General features: G+C 41.0%; 1 protein-coding gene across 1 annotated transcript; it reads right to left on the bottom strand.

The window, feature by feature from the left end:
• Nucleotides 1-14,952, bottom strand: LOC106583311 (purine nucleoside phosphorylase). The gene is made up of 6 exons (XM_014167357.2): nucleotides 14,797-14,952; nucleotides 13,674-13,837; nucleotides 7,860-7,963; nucleotides 1,779-1,954; nucleotides 1,364-1,554; nucleotides 1-1,071 (listed from the first exon to the last, which is right to left on the bottom strand). Exons 1-6 carry the CDS (start codon nucleotides 14,817-14,819, stop codon nucleotides 854-856), a joined length of 876 nt encoding a protein of 291 aa, XP_014022832.1. The 5' UTR covers nucleotides 14,820-14,952; the 3' UTR covers nucleotides 1-853.
• Between the last annotated feature and the right edge of the window lie 8,854 nt (nucleotides 14,953-23,806).

Here is a 23,806-nt window from a genome sequence, read left to right as displayed (position 1 = left end):
CACAGAGATTTGCATTTCTCTGAAATGAGATAAAAACCTATTATGGAAGAATTGTGTTTAATGTGATAAAGCATCGCAGATTGACGGTGCAATCCGTACTCAATATCCGACAAAAGTTGAGTAACAATACAATTAAAATACAGATTGTATTTTACATGAATTAAAAGCACCATTCTGCAATATCTTAAATATAAATGTGCACAATTATATTAATCTATAAAATTATCTGAATATGTGACATTGATTTGTAATACGTCATGTTTCATCATACATAGAGCTGCATTATAATCTTTCACTTTTATATGTTTATCTTATTATCTGTGAACAAGTATTAGCACATAATTGTGGATAGAAAGATGAGTTAATACAGCTGAAAAATAACAGGTTGTAAAAAGTTGTCCATTTGAGAGAACCTGTTTACAGAACAAATAAAAAATATACAACAGATAAACATCAGTTGTGATATCACAAAATACAAATGACAGTATAAAGTTACACAATTTTGTACAATATTTACAGACTGAACAGATGAGATTATTGTTGATTTAACCCAAACAATATTCAAGACATTGACCTGGGCACCATGTTTGCATAATAGGCCAGTAGCTGCAAGATTTTGAGTGATTTTGTCAAATCCTCTTGAGATTCTTGTTGTGCATCTGAAATGGCACCCTATAGTGTACTACTTATAGGAAATAGGGTGCCATGGGCTCTGGTCAAAAGTAGTGCACTGAATTGGGAATACTGTGCCATTTCAGATGTAACATTGGTCGGGTCGCTGTGGAATGTTGAATGTTTTCATCTTGACAAGTTGACAGGTTTGAATGTCTCATCTCGTCTTGGTCTCTTCAGTTCAGACCGCGTTGTTGTTGATGTACATCCGGCTGACCAGCTCGGTGACCAGCGTCTGCAGCATTTGCGAGCGCAGTTTGCTGACCTCCAGAACAGCTTCGTGGTTGACTGACTCAGTGTCGTCATAGCTCTTGACCACCTTGTTTGTGATGAGAGAGAGGCCAAACACCCTCATGCCACATTGTGTGGCTACCACCACCTCTGGTGCTGTGCTCATTCCTATGAGGAGAAGAGAGAAGATAAAACACCTACTGCTACTCCTACATACTAGAATGCATTAGAGTGGGGACATACATGTTTATGAAGTAATATAAGTCTAATGCACAAAGCATATCTCAGATGTCTTATAAAATGTTGCCCTAAAATTATATCTTATCATGGCAACAATCACCAACCACTTCAATAGACAAATCTATCTAGCAGGCACTGTTAGCAAGAGAACAAAAACAGATCTGGGACCATGCTAGAATCTTTAATCTATCTGGAAGTGAACAAGTACTAGTTCTCTTACCCACAGCGTCCACCCCTAGTCTGTGAAGAAGTCTGGCCTCTGCGATGGTCTCGAAGTTGGGCCCTCCCACCATACAGTAAACCCCCTCCTGGACAAATTGAGAGACGTCCATGCTCTTACAGAGGTCAAAGGCTATTTTCCGCAGGTTCTTGTCATACACACCAGACATGGGAGGGAACCGGGGACCAAACCTGGTCAACACAAAACAATATGAATGTGTTGTTCAAATATGTTCAAACAAGAGAATTGTGGCTAATGAAGCATGTAGGCTACTGAACCACAGCACTAAAGGGTTACACAGCACCAAAGGCTCTTAGATGTCGTTCCTGGTATTTTGAGGTTGTTTGTGGTAATTAGTTAGTAGGACCCATTATAAAGTGGGAACCACTGACCTAGACTAGAAGATCTCACTCACTTGTCATCATTGGGTCCACTGAGGGGATTGAGCCCAGCCAGGCCGGGGAAGTTGATGTGATCTTTGATGATCATGATGTCCCCAACCTGGTAGCTGTCTGCCAGTGAGCCTGCTGCATTGGTCACAATCAGGGTCTCCACCCCCAAGAGCTTAAATACCCGCACAGGAAAGGTAGTCTGAGAGAGAGAAAGAGCGAAAGAAAGAGAGCAAGAGCAAGAGAGAAAGAAAGAGACAAGGAGAGAGAGAAAATTATAGGGTTAACCCAAAACAAGTTGCAACACAACACAGAACATATCCCTTGAGATGTTACAACAGCTCACCCCAAATTCTGCCACCACAGGTGCATCTCAAATGGTACCCTATTCCCAAATAGTGCACTACTTATAGTGCACCACTCTATGGGCGCTGGCCAAAGTAGTACACTATGTAGGGAATAGGGTGCAATTTAGGACATAACCATGGACTCAGTTAACTATCCTAAAGGAGGAATTGCTTATCTACAATCTCAATCTGAACAGAGTCAGGAATAGCCTAGCAATGCTCTACAGTAGTAATACATTATGTTGACATGCATGAGAGCAGAGCATGTCAACATCATGCAGGTTTGTTCATCTAATGAACAAATGCAGAACTGTGGCTGTGGAAAAGTGTGAAGTTCTACTGTTTCTCATAGCCTTTCAAGGTCCTGATAAAGGCCTGGTGGGATGAAACGTCATGCTTATAATCTTAAAATATTAATATTAAATTGTGAGTGAGTGTATTTCCCCCTGTATTCGTTTTTTTCTATAATAATGCTCTAGAATCATACCATTTAAAGGCCAGCAATAGAGCATACATATTAGGAACTATGTCAATCCTCCACTAACATTCCTCCTCAAGAAAAAAAAAAGGGGTGGAATTTTAAGTGGAACTGAAACACTCAAATCAACCAACAACATTGTTCTACATGTCAATGTTAGGTTACCTTGTTGAACGTGATGTTATGAAAATGCTTTTAGAATATTATACGTTTTTCGAGCGCCTCACACAAGTTGAGAGAGATGTGGTCGCAGCCATATTGAAACAATGGTAGAGCTTCCGTGAGACGACTTTGCTCATGGCTTTTCAATCAAGACTCTGATCAAGAAGTGAATAAACTAAATCTACCAATTTGAGACTGAAAACCCATAAAATACTAACAGGCATGTTAACAAGCCTGTATAGTATGGTCAAAACTGCACTTGACTAAGTTTTTGGCTCATTCAGCTGTAGGCTACATTACAATGATTTTTCACATTGGCAGGGGCATCAGATCTACTGTTACTCGACATTAGCAAGCTAGCTAAATGCATGATGTCCACAATAACAAAGCATGTAGCTAGCATCGAATAAGCATGTAAAGTCCTGTCAAAAACCCAGTTGCACATAGTGCCCTCCAAGCTCAGTGCCCTAGATCTGAACCCGCCCTGTGCAACTGACGGGCCAACCCCAGGTTGATGAAGGTAGTCAACAACCACTGCTCTGCCACGCTGATCCTCAACACGGTGGACCCACAGGGTGCGTGCTCAGCTCCCTCTTGTACTCTCTGTTCATCCATGACTGCATAGCACGTCTCCAACTCAATCATCAAGTTTGCTGACGACACGACAGTGGTAGGCCTGATTACCAACAACGACGAGACAGCCTACAGGGCTGAGGTGAATGGTGCAAGTAAAATAACCTCTCCCTTGGTTGTCAACGAGGAGGTGATTGTGGACTACAGGAGACAGCAGAGAGAGTATACCCTCATCCACATCGACATGGATGCAGTGGAGAGGGAAAAAAGATTCAAGTTCCTCTGCGTGCACATCACTGAGGACCTGAAATGGTCCTTCCACACGCAACAGCGCCTCTTCAACCTCAGGAGGCTGAAGAAATTTGGCTTGGCACCTAAGACCCTCACCATCGAAAGCATTCTGTTGGGCTGTATCACCGCCTAGTACGGCAATTGCACCGCCCGCAACCGCAGGGCTCTCCAGAGGGTGGTGAGGTCAGCCCAACACATCACCGGGGGCACAGTGCCTGCCCTCCAGGACATCTACAGTCCCCAGTGTCACAGGAAGGCCAAGAAGATCATCAAGGACCTGAGCCACGGCCTGTTCAGCCTGCTACCATCTAGAAGGTGGAGACAGCTGAGACCGAGAGACTGACAGATTCTTCAGGCCATCAGACTGTTAAACAGTCATCACTAGCCGGCCTCCATCCAGTACCCTGCCCTGAACCTTAGTCACTGTTACTAGCCGGTTACCACCCGGTACTCTACCCTGCACCGTAGAGATTGCTGCCCTATATACACAGAGTCCTTGAACACTGGTCACTTGAATGTTTACATACTGTTTTACCCACTTTATCTGTATGTACTGTATTCTAGTCATGGCTTACCCTATATAACTACTGTTGTACACACCTTTTCTGTTCATATATTGTCCATACTGTCTATACACACCATTATCTATATAACATCTACTGAACAAAAATATAAATGCAATATGTAAAGTGTTATTTCATGAGCTGAAATAAAATACCTCTGAAATTTTCCAGACACACAAATTTGTTTACATCCCTGTTAGTGAGCATTTCTCCTTTGACAAGATAATCCATCCACCTGACAGGTGTGGCATATCAAGAAGCTGATTGAACAGCATGATCATGACACAGGTGGACCTTGTGCTGGGGAGAATAAAAAGCCACTCTAAAATGTTCTGTTTTGTCACACAATACAATGCCACAGATGTCTCAAGTTTTGAGGGAGTGTGCAATTGGTGCAGGAATGACCACCAGAGCTGCTGCCAGATGATTTAATGTTCATTTTCTTTACCATAAGCCGCCTCCAACATCGTTTTAAAGAATTTGGCCTCACAACCGCAGATCACATGTAACCACTCCAGCCCAGGACCACCATATTTGGCTTCTTCAACCTGCGGGGTTCATCTGGGAACAGCTGGACAGCTGATGAAACTGGGTTTGCACAACCAACATTTTTTGGTACAAACTGTCAAAGGCCATCTCAGGGAAGCTCATCTGCATGCTTGTAGTCCTCGCCAGGGTCTTGATCTGACTGCAGTTTGGAATCGTAACCGACTTCTGTCGGCAAATACTCACCTTCGATGGCTTATGTGTGCTCTTTATGGATGAATCCCGGTTTCAATGGCGTCGTGTTGGTGAGCAGTTTGCTGATGTTACCGTTGTGAACAGAGTGCCCCATGGTGGTGGTAGTGTTATGGTATGGGCAGGCATAAGCTACGGACAATGAGCACAATTGCATTTTATCGATTGCAATTTGAATGCGCAGACATACCGTAACGAGATCCTGAGGCCGATTGTCGTGCCATTCATCCATCGCCATCACTTCATGTTTCAGCATGATAATGCACAGCCCCATGTCGCAAGGATCTGTACACAATTATTGGAAGATGAAAATGTCCCAGTTCTTCCATGGCCTGCATCCTCACCAGACATGTCACCCATTGAGCATGTTTGGGATGTTCTGGATGGACGTGTACGACAGCGTGTTCCAGTTCCCGACAATATCCAGCAACTGCGCACACCCATTGAAAAGGAGTGGGACAACATTCCACAGGCCACAATCAATAGCCTGATCAACTCTTTGTGAAGGAGATGTGTCACGCTGTATCAGGCAAATGGTGGTCACATCAGATACTGACTGGTTTTCTGATCCATGCCCCTACTTTTTTTTAAGGTATCTGTGACCAACAGATGCATATCTGTATTCTCAGTCAGATGAAATCCATAGATTAAGGCCTAATGAATTTAATTCAATTGACTGATTTCCTTATATGAACTGTAACTCAGTCAAATCTTTGAAATTGTTGTATGTTGCGTTTATATTTTTGTTCAGTACCAGTCAAAAGTTTGAACACACCTATTCATTCAAGGGTTTTCTTTATTTTTACTGAAGGAAGAGCAGCCAACAAGTGCTCAGCATATTTGGGGAATCCTTCAAAACTGTTGGAAAAGCATTCCAGGTGAAGCTAGTTGAGAGAATGCCAAGAGTGTGCAAAGTTGTCATCAAGGCAAGGATGGCTACTTTGAAGAATCTCAAATATAAAATATATTTTCATTTGTTTAGCACTTTTTTGGTTACTACATGATTCCATACATGTTATTTCATAGATTTGAAGTCTTCACTATTAATCTACAATGTAGAAAAGTGTATATATATATATATATATATATATATATATATATATATATATATATATATACATATACACACTGCTCAAAAAAATAAAGGGAACACTTAAACAACACAATGTAACTCCAAGTCAATCACACTTCTGTGAAATCAAACTGTCCACTTAGGAAGCAACACTGATTGACAATACATTTCACATGCTGTTGTGCAAATGGAATAGACAACAGGTGGAAATTATAGGCAATAAGCAAGACACCCCCAATAAAGGAGTGGTTCTGCAGGTGAAGACCACAGACCACTTCTCAGTTCCTATGCTTTCCTGGCTGATGTTTTGGTCACTTTTGAATGCTGGCGGTGCTTTCACTCTAGTGGTAGCATGAGACGGAGTCTACAACCCACACAAGTGGCTCACGTAGTGCAGCTCATCCAGGATGGCACATCAATGCGAGCTGTGGCAAGAAGGTTTGCTGTGTCTGTCAGCGTAGTGTCCAGAGCATGGAGGCGCTACCAGGAGACAGGCCAGTACATCAGGAGACGTGGAGGAGGCCGTAGGAAGGCAACAACCCAGCAGCAGGACCGCTACCTCCGCCTTTGTGCAAGGAGGAGCAGGAGGAGCACTGCCAGATCCCTGCAAAATGACCTCCAGCAGACCACAAATGTGCATGTGTCTGCTCAAACGGTCAGAAACAGACTCCATGAGGGTGGTATGAGGGCCTGACGTCCACAGGTGGGGGTTGTGCTTACAGCCCAACACCGTGCAGGACGTTTGGCATTTGCAAGAGAACACCAAGATTGGCAAATTCGCCACTGGCGCCCTGTGCTCTTCACAGATGAAAGCAGGTTCACACTGAGCACATGTGACAGACGTGACAGAATCTGGAGACGCCGTGGAGAACGTTCTGCTACCTGCAACATCCTCCAGCATGACCGGTTTGGCGGTGGGTCAGTCATGGTGTGGGGTGGCATTTCTTTGGGGGGCTGCACAGCCCTCCATGTGCTCGCCAGAGGTAGCCGGACTACCATTAGGTACAGAGATGAGATCCTCAGACCCCTTGTGAGACCATATGCTGGTGCGGTTGGCCCTGGGTTCCTCCTAATGCAAGACAATGCTAGACCTCATGTGGCTGGAGTGTGTCAGCAGTTCCTGCAAGAGGAAGGCATTGATGCTATGGACTGGCCCGCCCGTTCCCCAGACCTGAATCCAATTGAGCACATCTGGGACATCATGTCTCGCTCCATCCACCAACACCACGTTGCACCACAGACTGTCCAGGAGTTGGCGGATGCTTTAGTCCAGGTCTGGGAGGAGATCCCTCAGGAGACCATCCGCCACCTCATCAGGAGCATGCCCAGGCGTTGTAGGGAGGTCATACAGGCACGTGGAGGCCACACACACTACTGAGCCTCATTTTGACTTGTTTTAAGGACATTACATCAAAGTTGGATCAGCCTGTAGTGTGGTTTTCCACTTTAATTTTGAATGTGACTCCAAATCCAGACCTCCATGGGTTGATAAATTGGATTTCCATTGATTATTTTTGTGTGATTTTGTTGTCAGCACATTCAACTATGTAAAGAAAAAACGTATTTAATAAGATTATTTCATTCTTTCAGGTCTAGGATGTGTTATTTTAGTGTTCCCTTTATTTTTTTGAGCAGTGTATATACACATACACACACTGAGGAGGAGGGGCAACGCTTGATTAGTGCATGATTGAGAGATGACCAGGGGAAGGGTGAGGGTTGATGAGGAATGAGGAAGTTCCAAATATGGTGTGTGTCTTGGTAGTAATATTTGCTCCCTGAGTGGACAGTAACAGCTGTTATTTTTCAGCTATTTGTGCCAATTGGGATGTGCGTTAACACTCATTGTTTCTCGATACTGATCGCTGTGATATGGTACTGACCTTACAGAGTGAGTGTCCCTCATACATATGGAAACGGCCCTGCATGCAAACACACGTCTTTCCTTTTAGTTCCCCAAACACCAGTCTGCCAGCATGTCCTTGCACTGTGAAGCCACACACACACACACACATGCACACGCATGCGCACACACACACACACACACACACACACACACACACACACACACACACACACACACACACACACACACACACACACACACACACACACACACACACACACACATCAACAACAGTCCAAAATCACATATTTAACATCGCCGTTAAACTTGTTCACTATGTTTAAAGCTGACTGTTCTATTTTCATAACAAAGATTCCAAGTTAATGTCATCATGGTGTCGTGTCTTTGGCTATGCCGGATTAAGTGATATGACATGCTATTCTATAAAATCCTTTCTCTGTAATTAATATTACCTGATTGTCACGGCTGTCAAAAGGTGCGGACCAAAGTGCAGCGTGTGTTTCGTTCCACATATTTATTTAATCCGTGAAACTGTGCAATACATCAAATAACTGAAATTTACAAAACAACAAACCATGACGCAGAGGAGAAACAAACACTACTCACAAATAATCACCCACAAAAACAGGTGGGACAAACATCAGCTTAAATATGACCTCCAATTAGAGATATGATGACGAGCTGCCTCTAATTGGAGATCATACCAAACAAAACCAACATAGAAATACAAAACTAGAAACTGAACATAGAAATACAAAACATAGACAAACACCCCCTGTCACGCCCTGACCTACTCTACCATAGAAAATAACCACTTACTATGGTCAGGACGTGACACTGATTGAGCTAATCATGTAAATGTAATTAACTAGAAAGTCGGGGCACCACAAAAGAGTGTTTATAGAGCTGTTATCTTCCGAATAAACTCTGAAAGACCTAGTAATATTTTACATCAATAGCAGTCAATATTAATCGTCACCTTATTTCAGTCTCATCTGAAAGTTGTACATTCTTGCTTGTCTTCATGAACCCTGGCTAACAAGTTGAATCAGCAATACAACATTGGGTTTAATTATTTATTTACTAAATACCTAACTAATCACACAGAATTACATATACACAGAATGAGGAAAATGCAATAAATATTTACTCTGAGCTGCGCTTCGATGGGTTGGTCGTAGATGCTGGCCAACAGAGATCTTCCTGTCCTCGGAAAAATGTCTCTGGTGGTAAATTGGATACGTTGTAGTATCTTTGTTGTGTGTTAGACTGGATACGTCGTCCGTCCTTTCCTAGCCCACGTTTACAGCTGCTGTTGCTAACTCAACGGCTAGGAGGTCTCACTTCTTTAGTGAATAAGAGTTCAAAGTTCATACCATTCACAACCAACGCTCACGCTGAGGTTGGCTTAGTTCTGTAGTTGACAAGTTAGTCCCTTTTAACGTATGGCCCGTCGTCCTATCGTCCTCGGAACAGGAGGTTACATTTTCGTCAAGGGCTTATATAGTGGAGGGAGAGAAGGGTGCGTTTCATAGTTTATAACCAATGTCTCTTCACAGGGGCGGGCCACTGATTGAGCAGGGCTCTAACCTTATGAAACCCAATTCTCTCATTTGGAAGCTAAAATTACATTTAATCTTATCACAAATAGTTTCATATTCAAACATTTAATTTGCACAACATGCTTCGAAGTACAGTAATGGAATATTTTGACATTTTTTGTCACGAAATGCGCTCGCGCGTCACCTTTCGAATAGTTTCCTGAACGCACAAACAAAACGGAGGTATTTGGATATAACTATGGATTATTTCAAACCAAAACAACATTTGTTGTTGAAGTAGAAGTCCTGGGAGTGCATTCTGACAGCAAAGGTAATCCAATTTTTCTTATAGTAAATCTGAGTTTGGTGAGGGCCAAACTTGGTGGGTGTCAAATTAGCTAGCCGTGATGGCCGGGCTATCTACTCAGAATATTGCAAAATGTGCTTTCGCCGAAAAGCTATTTTAAAATCGGACACCGCGATTGCATAAAGGAATTCTGTATTTATAATTCTTAAAATAATTGTTATGTATTTTGTGAACGTTAATCGTGAGTAATTAAGTAAATTCACCGGAAGTTTGTGGTGGGTATACTAGTTCTGAACATCACATGTGTCATGACGTTGGCCTGTGGGTAAGGTTTATGACCCCCCCCCATAAATACCTTTCTCCCTTCCCCTCTCTGAATCTACTGAAGGACTTGAATAGCCTGTGTTAAATATAGAGAGTCTGGGAACATCAAACAAATGGGGAAAGGTACCACATATTTTGTTAACCTCTCTAGGCTAGGCGGGACGAATTCGTCCCACCTACGTAACAGCCACTGCTATCCTGTGGCGCGATTTTCAAAACCTTAAAAATCCTATTACTTCAATTTCTCAAACATATGACTATTATACAGCCATTTAAAGACAAGACTCTCGTTAATATAACCACACTGTCCGATTTCAAAAAGGCTTTACAATGAAAGCAAAACATTAGATTATGTCAGCAGAGTACCAAGCCAGAAATAATCAGACACCCATTTTTCAAGCCAGCATATAATGTCACCAAAACCCAGAAGACAGCTAAATGCAGCACTCACCTTTGATGATCTTCATCAGATGACAACCCTAGGACATTATGTTATACAATACATGCATGTTTTGTTCAATCAAGTTCATATTTATATCAAAAACCAGCTTTTTACATTAGCATGTGACGTTCAGAACTAGCATACCCCCCGCAAACTTCCGGGGAATTCGCTAACATTTTACTAAATTACTCACGATAAACGTTCACAAAAAGCATAACAATTATTTTAAGAATTATAGATACAGACCTCCTCTATGCACTCGATATGTCCGATTTTAAAATAGCTTTTTGGTGAAAGCACATTTTGCAATATTCTAAGTACATAGCCCAGGCATCACGGGCTCGCTTATTTAGACACCCGGCAAGTTTAGCACTCACCATAATCATATTTACTATTATAAAAGTTTGATTACCTTTTGTTGTCTTCGTCAGAATACACACCCAGGACTGCTACTTCAATAACAAATGTTGGTTTGGTCCAAAATAATCCATCGTTATATCCGAATAGCGGCGTTTTGTTCGATGCGTTCCAGACACTATCCGAAATAGTAAAGAAGTGTCGTGCGCATGGCGCAATTCGTGACAATAAAATTCTAAGTATTCCATTACCGTACTTCGAAGCATGTCAACCGCTGTTTAAAATCAATTTTTACGACATTTTTCTCGTAGAAAAGCGATAATATTCCGACAGGGAATCTCCTTTTCGGCAAACAGAGGAAAAAAATCCCAAAGGCGGGGGCGGTCGGGGTCACGCGCATAAGCCAGTGTCCCTTGATCGGCCACTTGAGAAAGGCGATAATGTGTTTCAGCCTGGGGCTGGAATGACGACATTCTGTTTTTTCCCGGGCTCTGAGCGCCTATGGACGACGTGGGAAGTGTCACGTTAGAGCAGAGATCCTTAGTAAATGATAGAGATGGAAAACAAGTTCAAGAAATGGTCAGACAGGCCACTTCCTGTAAAGGAATCTCTCAGGTTTTGACCTGCCATTTGAGTTCTGTTATACTCACAGACACCATTCAAACAGTTTTAGAAAATTTAGGGTGTTTTCTATCCATATGTAATAAGTATATGCATATTCTAGTTACTGGGTAGGAGTGGTAACCAGATTAAATCGGGTATGTTTTTTATCCAGCCGTGTCAATACTGCCCCCTATCCTAAACAGGTTAATAAAACCAGTTGGAAATATGCTTGGGAACGTAATGAGTATGTATGTCAGTTCGGTTGTCATCTGAGACATTATGACTGATGACGACATAAACTGTACCTGAGAAAGTATATGCCCTCTAGTTATCAGAGTCACATGGAATTGTTATGCAATTGAAATGTTTGATATTGAAAATGTTTGTTAGGAGATTAAATGTAATTTTAGCTTCCGAATGAGAGATTTGGGTTTTCATAAGGAAAGTGCCCTGCTCGATCAGTGGCCCAACCCTGTGAAGAGACAGGGGTTATAAACGATGAAACACCTCCCTCCCCCTCTCCACTATATAAGCCTTTGACGAAAAGATAACCAGTGGTTCCAGTACGGGAGGTCTGCAGCCTCTACGTTAGAAGGACACACATGTCAAGGACAGAACTAAGCCAACCTCGGCGTGAGCTCTGGTATGAACTGGTATGAACTTTGAGCTTATTCACTACAGAAGTGCTACTTCCTAGCCGTTGAGTTAGCAGCGGCCGCTGTAACGTGGGCTAGGAAAGGACGGACGACGGATCCAGTCTAACAGACGGACGAAGATACCACCACGTATCCAATTTACCACCAGAGACATTCTTGCGAGGACAGGAAGGTCTGTTGGCCAACCCGGCCAGCATCTACGACCAATCTACCGAAGCGCAGCTCAGAGTAAATATTTATTGCATTTTCCTTTTCCAAATGGGCGGTAATTTAGAATGCATAAGATAATGTATTTACGATAGCATAGCTGCTGTTTCTCTGTTCCTAAATCTTCCCGCTCTTTCATTCAAGCCCAACCCCCTTTCCTTTGTGTAACCAGCCATCATATCTGTTCCGTCTACCGGGACGTTTTCTGTATGACATCATTGTATTCTGTGTATTTGTAATTCTGTGTGATTAGTTAGGTATTTAGTAAATAAATAATTAAACCCAATTTTGTATTGCTGATTCAACTTGTTAGCCAGGGTTCGTGAAGATAGCCAAGAATTTACAACTTTCATTATGAGACTGAAAATAAGACAAGGGTTAATATTGACTGCTATCGATGTAAAATATTACAAAGTATTTTAAAAGTTTATTCGGAAGATAACAGCTCTATAAACGTTCTTCCGTGGTGCCCCGACTTTCTAGTTAATTACATTTACATGATTAGCTTAATCAGGTAATATTAATTACAGAGAAATCATTTTATAAGTTAGCATGTCATATCACTTAATCCGGCATAGCCAAAGACACGACACATGCTAATGTAAAAAGCTGGTTTTTGATATAAATATGAACTTGATTGAACAAAACATGCATGTATTGTATAACATAATGTCCTAGGAGTGTCATCTGATGAAGATCATCAAAGGTTAGTGCTGCATTTAGCTGTGGTTTTGGTTTTTGTGACATATTTGCATGCTTTGAAAATGGCTGTGTGATTATTTTTGGCAGGGTACTCTCCTGACATAATCTAATGTTTTGCTTTCTCTGTAAAGCCTTTTTGATTAACGAGAGTCTTGTCTTTAAAATGGTGTAAAATAGTCATATGTTTGAGAAATTGAAGTTATAGCATTTATGAGGTTTTTGTATTTCGCGCCACGCGATTCCACTGGCTGTTGACTAAGCGTCCCACTTTGCCCAGGGAGGTTAATGTTCCCAGACTCTCTATGTTTAACAAAGGCTATTCAAGATTCCTTTAGTAGAGTCAGAGAGAGAGGGAAGGGAGAAAGGTATTTATGGGGGGGTCATAAACCTTACCCACAGGCCAACTTCATGACAATGGCCATTGTGGTGTGTTAGGCATATTATGTTGATCATTGTTGTCTATCTTATTGTAACAACCAGTGTATGTTACACAAACTTCTGCCATGTGAACATTCCCACTCCCCATATCTCTCTCTTTCTCTCTTTCTTTCTTTCTTTCTTTCTTTCTTTCTTTCTTTCTTTCTTTCTTTCTTTCTTTCTTTCTTTCTTTCTTTCTTTCTTTCTTTCTTTCTTTCTTTCTTTCTTTCTTTCTTTCTTTCTTTCTTTCTTCATATTACATTTTTTTTCTCACCTGTGCTCTGTGGGAACCCAGGGATGTCGGAGTAAGGAACGGAGTCCTGGCACTTGAGAGCATCAGCCAGCATGCCCAGTCCGGAGCCACAGATGATGGCCACTTTGGGCCTGTGCTGCGTCTGGGACAGGAGCCAGCTGGCTGTCTTCTGGTAGTCATCATGACTAAAGGAACAAGAAGAGGATAACACTGACTTAGACTGTATAGAGTGGGAGCTGGGAACAATAACTATCCTGTCATGGGCAATACTGTAAGTCGCTTGGATAAAGGGTCTGCTAAATGGCATAAATAATAATAATTATTATTATTAACATGGTCCCCTCAGTAACAATTTAGTTCCCACACAGAATCTGACATATTTTAAGACAGGTCTTGTATGTTCTATAGTGAATTAGCATGAACTGGAATAGCTTGCGTCCCAGACTACATGTGATTTTACTTATCATACATTATGGGTGTGTAGCACAGGGTTAGGGTCAATTGAAATTGAAAAATGGAAAAGCTTTTGGAACAAATAGCTTCTCTTTTTCAATTTATTGAGAATTTAATTTCAGTTTTTGAATTGGAATTTAAATGTACTTCCTGAATTGACTGACTTAATTTCAAATTGAACCCAACCATGGTATAGTATATACTCAGATACACCTTCAGTATAAGTGAGATGTCCTGTTGTCATGGTCTGTCTGCCAGACCATGAGGGTTGCCTTACAGGAATCTTGAATCACGCAATCCAACTCATTGCCATAAAAAGGTATTCATCTGTCTAAGCAGAACGAGAAACAAAATCCATACAAAAGACTGTGTCTCTCTTTACATCCTCAGTACTGTATGTCTAATAACTGAAAGTTGTCAATAAAATGTGGCAAAAGCATAAAACTAGAAGACTAAAGACAGCATGAAACAACATGAATATTATTACTCTGTACAAAAAAGTAAATCAAATTACTAACAAAACAAATCCATTAAAGACAGATAATCTTCTACTAACATTCAAGTAATGAGGGCAACTTGATTTCACACAAAAACAGCTGGCACTTCACTGGTGTCCAGGTTGAATCCTATAAAAAATATACACATCGGAAAACTCACCCAAAAACCAGTAAAGGAAAATGCAATGACTTACCAGATCTGATCTTTTCTGTGCATTTTGAAGGTTATGTGGTTGATATACAGTAGGTCTTGAAATAGCAAAAATAAAGCCTGAGGTTGATGTTGTATCTGTTATGATGTAGTTGTACTGTAGATCTAGACAGTACCCTATGGACACAGTGGTGTGTGAATGAAGACAGTATCTCTGGCTCCAGTTAAATAGACTCTGCCGGTTCCAGAGTAGTCATATGGTCCCTGATTGGTTACAACACTTCCACGTCCAATAGCATTAATAAATAAGACTCTAGTAGAGAGGTGTGTCAGTGGTTTGTGTGCTTGCAACAAATTGTATTGGAGCTCCACACTGAGTTACTTTGTTTGGCTACGCCTCCTGTATAATCCCTTTGGCACAGTTTTTGGTCAAGCCCAATGTAATTCTGAGTTAAGTTGGGTAATGATGGTGATGCTGAGCACGTTTTCTGTTCCCCTCCTAATCATATATTTGTAATGGAAATTATATGATTAAAGGTTTGACTAAATGATTTCACCCTGAAAATGTATAACCGAGTGATTATAAGGTGAATGTACTAATGTGTGTGTGTAACGGGTGTCGTTGGGTAGAGAGAACCAAGGCGCAGCGGGTTGCATGTTCATCATTTTATTTTATTAAGTAAATGTGAACACAGGAAAACAAAGAACGCCAGTTTCACATGCTAATACTCACAGCAGTGCGAAATACAGCTACCCACAAACTACAAACAAAACACATACCTATATATAGGACTCTCAATCAGAGGCAACTAAAAACACCTGCCTCCAATTGAGAGTCCAACACCCAATTACCTAGACATAGAAATACAAAGAACTAGAATGAACCTAGAAAAACAAAACAGAACATAAACCAAAACCCGGAAATAATAAATCAAACACCCCTACAATATTCACACTCAACCTAAACCATACAAAAACAAATACCCTCTGCCACGTCCTGACCAAAATTCAAAAACAGATACTCCCTCTACTGGTCAGGACGTGACAGTGTGTGTGTAGGAAAAGTTTAAGCTTAATGATTTAGCAATGTAAGTAAGACATTCAAGGAAAAGGGAAACTGTTAACAGACAGCAGACAACTTGTGACCACTGTGAAACTAATAACAGGAAAGAGGTCTCCCCACCCAGGGAGGGGAGAAACCATTGGGCTTACAGTAGATTATGTAACATGGGGCAGGATATGATAAGCAATGTATGCGATGGAGAAGACTTGTAAATAAGCATTGACAGTGTTAAAGAAGAGGAGGGGCATTTGTAAGGAGTATGACATATGGTATGACCAAATGTTAGGTATAAAAGGCTGTGTACATTGTATGATATTCAGAGCTCTCTGAATAAAGAACTAACCTTTTGCAGACTTCTGGGACTTTGTCGAATTCTTCTATTAACCGGGGCCTTACAACCCCCAGGGAATTGGTCAAAGCATGTAGTGAGTTTTGAGTTAATAACATTGGGATGAAAATTCTCGTGACAATATTATAGTGGACCAGCCAAAGTTAGAAAGACCTATAGAAGTATTTTTGAAGGTCCACCAGCCGGCTCTGTAGCAATTAGCCTAGTTCACGGTTAGTTACGCCACCATCATAAAACTGCGTACAGAAGACCCACGTTAAGAAGCTGTTGTATAGCTCACTGTATGATACAGTGCCTCCAGAAAGTATTTATACCCCTTGACTTATTACATATTTTGTGTTACAGCCTGAATTCAAAATTGACTAAACAGATTTTGTTCTCTCACCCATTTACACACAATACCCCATAATGACAAAGTGAAAACATCTTTGTGGACATTTTTGCAAATGATTCAAAATGAAATACAGAAATATCTAATTTACATAAGTATTCACACCAATGAGTCAATCATTTGTAGAAGCACATTTGGCGGCTTTGAGTCATCTTGTGTATGTCTGTATTAGCTTTGCACATCTGGATTTTAGGATTTTCTCCCGTTCTTGTCATGCCCTGACCCTTTTATTTCTCTATTTTGGTTAGGTCAGGGTGTGATTTGGGTGGGCATTCTAGATTTTGTATTACTATGTTCCATTTCTATGTTGGCCTGATATGGTTCCCAATCAGAGGCAGCTGTTTTTGGTTGTCTCTGATTGGGGATCATATTTAGGCAGCCTTTTCCCACTGGGGTTTTGTGGGATCTTGTTTTTGTATAGCTGTTAGAAGCCTGCAAGACTTTTCTTCGTTGTGTTGTTTATTGTTTTTTTCTGGTTCACCTTAAATAAAATTATGATGAACCCAACTCACGCTGCGCCTTGGTCTACCCATAACAACGAACGTTACAGTTCTGTTTAAATTATTATTATTATTATTATTTATTTTTTTCACCTTTATTTAACCAGGGAGGCCAGTTGAGAACAAGTTCTCATTTACAACTGCAACCTGGCCAAGATAAAGCAAAGCAGTGCGACAAAAACAACAACACAGAGTTACACATAAGCAAACGTACAGTCAATAACACAATAGAAAAATCTATGTACAGTGTGTGCAAATGTAGAAGAGTAGGGAGGTAAGGCAATAAATAGGCTATAGAGCCGAAATAATTACAATTTAGCATTAACACTGGAGGAAAGATTTGCAGATGATGATGTGCAAGTAGAGATACAGGGTTGCAAAAGAGCAAGAGGATAAATAGCAATATGGGGATGAGGTAGTTGGGTGTGCTATTTACAGATTGGCTGTGTACAGGTACAGTGATTGGTAAACTGCTCTGACAGCTGATGCTTAAAGTTAGAGAGGGAGATATGACTCCAGCTTCAGTTATTTTTTGCAATTCGTTCCTGTCATTGGCTGCAGAGAACTGGAAAGAAAGGCAGCCAAAGGAAGTGTTGGCTTTGGGGATGACCAGTGAAATATACCTACTGGAGCGCATGCTATGGGTGGGTGTTGCTATGGTGACCAGTGAGCTGAGATAAGGCGGGGCTTTACCTAGCAAAGACTTATAGATGACCTGGAGCCAGTGGGTTTGGCGACTGATATGTAGTGAGGGCCAGCCAACGAGAGCATACAGGTCGCAGTGGTGGGTGGTATATGGGGCTTTGGTGACAAAACGGATGGCACTGTGATAGACTACATCCAGTTTGCTGAGGAGAGTGTTGGAGGCTATTTTGTAAATGACATCGCCGAAGTCAAGGATCGGTAGGATAGTCAGTTTTATGAGGGTATGTTTGGCAGCATTTTCTCAAGCTCTGTTAAGTTAGATGGGGAGCGGTAGTGAACACCAATCTTTAAGTCTTTCCACAGATTTTCAATGGGATTGAAGTCTGGGATTTGGCTTCGCCCCAGTCTAAGTTCATTTGCACTCTGAAGCAGATTCTGATCAAGGATTTACCTGCATTTGGCTCCATTCATTGTTCCCTCTGTCCTTACCAGTCTCCCAGTCCCTGCCACTGAAAAGCATCCCCATAGCATGATGCATCAGCCACCACCATGCTTCATGGTAGGGATGGTGTTAGACGGGTGATGAGCTGTGCTTGGTTTACTCCAGACATAGAGCTTTGCGTTCAGTGCAAATAGTAACATTTTTGTCTCATCAGACCACAGAATCATTTGCCTTATGCTCTCAGAGATTTTCACATGCCTTTTTGCTAACTCCAGGCGTGCTGTCGTGTGCCTTTTCCTCAGGAGTGGCTTCTGTCTGTTCACTTGTGTCGTGTCTTTGGGGGTACCATTAAACTGAAGATATGTTTATCAAGTAGCTCCCTGTAATTATTATCACGCGATTAAACTGATGAATCGTTTAATTGTAATTAACTAGGAGATCGGGGCACCAAGGAGAATATTCAGATTACAAAGCTATAATTTTCCTAATATAACTTTCCTGTACTATAATATTATATCCTATTATAGTATAGGCCGATTATCTTCTGGTTTAAATGGTGTATTTTACCTCGAGTCCAGTCTCATTCCAAACGTCGTAAATTGTTGTATCTGCACGAACCCAGTCTTTACTAAAATCATCCATACATCAATTGTCTTAAAATCATTTATTTACTACACTAAGTAATTAACAGAAAACATACAAACAGTAATTATTGTCACAAAGGATTGGTAGAGGAATGTGCCCTTGTGGGCTAAACAGGCAGGTCGGCCTTTTGAACAATGGATCATAAAAGGTCAGCTGTGGCACACAGAGTTCATCAATATTAACAATTGACAATTGAAGGCTCACTCATTCGGGAACAATTGCAATCAATATATATTTACGCTCAGTGTGTCGTTCTGATTCTTGTTGGAGAGTAGTTCTGATGGAGAGTCTCTCTCTCGGTTAGAATGGATCTTTCAAAGCGACATTCATTAATGTCGTCATCGAATGGTTGTTTCGTTGGTCTTCACGTTCAATGATATAATTTACTTAGCTGCAGACTAATAATTAATATCAAAGACTTGTTCTTATTCTGTCGGTATCAATAGTCTAAAAGTTAACCATGTGGTATGGTTCACTTTCAGTAGAGGAATTGGATGGTAAAACCTATTGGCCATAGAGTGTAGGCCTGGTCTGTGGAAATGTAAATCAGGGGGTGTTTTATAGTGCCCATCGAACAGGTTTGTCAAATGACGCCTGGTCCTGTATGTGTCCCTGGGGCGTGCCTATGACTGAGTTAGATTTGGTTACAGAAATACAATTCTATCACATTACATCAGTACATCGCATCTCAATGTATTATAAAAGCTTTATCCTTATTAATACATTCCATACACCCATTATGATGCAATTCTCAAGCTGAGTCTATCATATAAACAGTTTTATGGTAATATGGCTATATTGTCTCTTCTGAGTATCACGAAATTGTACCAAGCGGATCAGTTCGTAGCTGGATTCTTCACCAATCTTCCATACCTTCTCCAGAACACAAAATGTCGCTTGGCTCTCCAATTCTATGAGTTGGAAGAATTTCCTGTGTCTCTCTATGGGCCATGTGGCCAGAGACTCTCCTGGAATTTTAGAGTTTTTACAACCCTTTACACACAGGGTGGATTGGGGGGAAGGTAGGTTGGGTGGTGGTGCAAAAGGGAGGGGGTCAACTGTCCTCCCTGTACCACAAGAGGCCAACGTCATGACACTTGTCTGGTGAAGTGCTGTAGAGACTGTTTTTTTTCTTGCAGGTTCTCCGATCTCAGCCAAGGAACTCTGTAGTTCTGTCAGAGTGGTCATTGAGTTCTTGGTCACCTCCCTGGTCAAGGTACTTCTTGCCTAGTTGCTCAGTTGGGTCGGACGGCCAGCTCTAGGCAGAGTCTGGGTAGTTCAATTTTTTTTAACCTTTCCCAGTGATGGAGACCACTGTGCTTTTGGAAACTTTCAACATTCTAGAAATAGCTTGATACCCTTCCACAGATATATTTGTATTTGTATTTATTATGGATCCTCATTAGCTGCTGCCAAGGTGTCCAGCAAAATTAAGGCAGTTATATAGAATAAAAAAACATTACATTACATTTCACAACACTCAGGCCACTACTCTACTACCACATATCTACAACACAAAATCCATGTGTACGTGTATGTATAGTGCGTATGTTATCATGTGTGTATGCGTGTGTCTGTGCCTGTGTGTGTGTCTCTTCACAGTCCCCACTGTTGCATAATGAGTATTTTTATCAGTTTTTTTCAATCTGTTTTTACTGCTTGCATGAGTTACTTGATGTGAAAAAGAGTTCCATGTAGTCATGGCTCTATAAAGTACCATGCACCTCCCATAGTCTGTTCTGGACTTGGGGACTGTGAATAGACCTCTGGTGGCATGTCTTGTGCAGTATGCATCGGTGTATGAGCTGTGCGCTAGTAGTATAAACAGACAGCTCGGTGCATTCAACATGTCAATACTTCTCACAAATACAAGTAATGATTAAGTCAGTGTTTCCTCTACTTTGAGCCAGGAGAGATCAACATTCATATTATTAATGTTAGCTCTCAATGTACATTTAACCTCTTACATCTAGACGTTCCGCTAGCGGAACACCTGCTCCAATATCCAATGATAGGCGTGGCGCGAATTACAAATTCCTCAAAAATAGAAAAACTTCAATTTTTCAAACATATGACTATTTCACAGCATTTTAAAGACAAGACTCTCCTTTATCTAACCACACTGTCCGATTTCAAAAAGGCTTTACAGCGAAAGCAAAACATTAGATTATGTCAGCAGAGTACCAAGCCAGAAATAATCAGACACCCATTTTTCAAGCTAGCATATAATGTCACAAAAACCCAGAAGACAGCTAAATGCAGCACTAACCTTTGATGCTCTTCATCAGATGACACACCTAGGACATTATGTTATACAATACATGCATGTTTTGTTCAATCAAGTTCATATTTATATCAAAAAACAGCTTTTTACATTAGCATGTGACGTTCAGAACTAGCATACCCCCCGCAAACTTCCGGGGAGCAAAAAGTGAGCAAAAATAAAAGTTACAGACAACATTCCAAATTGAGACACTCTAACACGATTCTCCCTCGCGGACCCCTCTCTAACAGAAATTAAGCATGTATCACTCATTACTGCTAGAAGATTAAGGGCATGGTCCGTAGACACTTGTAACCGGAATACCTTCTGTTACCTAGCTTGTAATAAATTATCCTCATTTTAGGAAGGCAAAACTGGCTTGAATTTAAAAGAAAATGCATATATAAATGTATTTATATATGTATGAAAACCATAAAACAAACATAAAATACAACATACACTTAAGGTTTGTTCAAAGTCATACCAGAATTTACATCATAGGGGCACATTCCTCATTTCCACATATAGGGCAATCCTCTCTTTGGCACATTGCACAGAATAAGGGTTCAGGATGATGGTAATGTCCATCATTGTCCTCTTGGGAGCACCACTTGCAACGCCTGGGTTGCAGACATTTTTTGTGTATATGGACAAGCACTATCTCATCCGAATCGGGGTCTTTGGCATACACAGGAAACCCACCAGGACGCCAATCATGGCACTCATAACCTCCCCCAAGCATTACCCCATGACGACAGTTAGGATTACCAAAAGGGCAATCAAGGGGTCCTCCAACAGCATTGCAAGGTTTTCCATACTTGTCCGTATAATGTCCAGGGTTACCAGGGACAGGATTGATTATGAGAGGTGGATCCAGTATATGTTCCTTAAACTTCTTTCTTGACCCCCTCTTATGTCTAGGGTCTGCTCCATGTACTGACATCTGTTTAACAGTGGTTTTGACCACAAGTGATTTAACCAAAGGCACCACACAGCAAAATACAATGCCCAATGCCACTAGACCTCCACCCATCATAATGGCCAGCCTAGTAAACATAGCACCCCATTTTCCCAAAGCCAGGTCCAACCAATCCCAGGCATGAGAATCAAACCCAGCATTCGCCTTTACTTCTGCTCTTAACCCTTTAAGTTTATTCATAGCTAGGGAAAATGTTCCATTAGGTGCAGTGTTGTTGGGAATAAAAGTACAACAAGCATCTCCATACATTACACAAACTCCCCCCTTCTCTGCCAATAGCCAGTTGAGAGCTTCCCTATTCTGCCATGTCATCTGGCTTGTGGCCTTTACCTGTTCTCCTAAGGCTGTCAAGGCAGAGTCAGTATAATTAATAAATCTTTGTTGGTTATAGTATATATAATTAATCCACTCTAAGTTCTTATTGGGTGTTACCCACAAAAATATAGATTCAAATCCAGATTTAATCTCATCTCTGGCCTTAAACTCGTTGGGCACACCCCTGGGTTATCCAATTGAATCAAGGTACACTCTAGGATCGGATTCATACTCCCTCCTAGTTCTAGTTTTAACATGCTCCTCCTGTGGTGTTTTGATGATGGTAACCTGTTGGACTGCTCTGACTAAAGCACATAATCCAGTCCATTCTTCAGGAAGAACATTCAGAAGTTTGTTTTTCCCACACATCCAAAAGCTATCAGCAATACCTCTATCTTGGGTTTTTAACATAGTAAGAGATGGTGCAACCTGAGTGATGTGGCCACACGAACCCCTCCTATTGGTAATTAATCCTTTCTCATCAAATTTGCGAATCCCCGCAATCTCTAACACCCAGATAGTGTCACATTTAACAGTTGTGTTTCCTACGTTAATCCCACCAATACCATAGTTATAGAAACATTCATATTTTCCCTTAACCACAGTACTTTTGTCTATCTGAGGTCTAGTTAACCTCTATGGGCTAGGTGGGACGCAAGCGTCCCACCCGTGGTGCGCTCCATCAACAGCAGGTGCATTTCAAGAGCGGCAAATTTGAATCCAAATAAATGTCAAAATTCAAATTTTTCAAACATACAACTATTTTACACCCTTTGAAAGATAAACATCTCCTTAATCTAACCACGTTTTCCGATTTCAAAAAGGTTTTACGGCGAAAGCATAAATTTAGAGTATGTTAGGACAGTACATTTACAAGAGTTGTGTGTAATGTTGTGCCAATTCAAAGACAGGCGTCACCAAAACCATAAAATCAGCTAAAATTATGCACTAACCTTTTACAATCTCCAACAGATGACACTCCTAGGACATTATGTTAGACAATGCATGCATTTTTAGTTCTATCAAGTTCATATTTATATCCAAAAACAGCGTTTTACTGTGGCGTTGATGTTCAGGAAATCGTTTCCCTCCAATAACCGGCATTCAAGTCAGCACCACAAATTAAATAATTAAAATTAGAAAACATTGGTAAAATATTATATTGTCATTTAAAGAATTATAGATTTACATCTCTTGAACGCAATCAACTTGCCAGATTTAAAAATAACCTTACTGGGAAATCACACTTTGCAATAATCTGAGCACTGCGCCTAGAAAAATACGCGTTGCGATACAGACTAGCCGCCATGTTGGGGAGATCTAAAATCGAAAATACTATGTAAATAATCCATTACCTTTGATTCTCTTCATCAGATGTCACTTCCAGGTATCACAGGTCCATAACGAATGTAGTTTTGTTCAAAAAAGCTCATCATTTATGTCCAAAAATCTCCGTCTTGT

The sequence above is a fragment of the Salmo salar genome, chromosome ssa22, assembly GCF_905237065.1.
Source record: "Salmo salar chromosome ssa22, Ssal_v3.1, whole genome shotgun sequence".
Classification (NCBI taxonomy): domain Eukaryota; kingdom Metazoa; phylum Chordata; class Actinopteri; order Salmoniformes; family Salmonidae; genus Salmo; species Salmo salar.
This window is presented reverse-complemented; position numbering and strand designations above follow the sequence as displayed.

What these genes read in the sequence shown, in the direction of transcription:
- LOC106583311 (XM_014167357.2), bottom strand. Translation starts at nt 14,819, where the DNA reads ATGCACAGAAAAGATCAGATCTG. An exon ending in TGGGTTCCCACAGAGCACAG is followed by an intron (nt 7,964 to 13,673) that starts GTGAGAAAAAAA and finishes GTGGCTTCACAG; the next exon opens with TGCAAGGACATGCTGGCAGA. An exon ending in ACTAGGGGTGGACGCTGTGG is followed by an intron (nt 1,072 to 1,363) that starts GTAAGAGAACTA and finishes TTCTCCTCATAG; the next exon opens with GAATGAGCACAGCACCAGAG.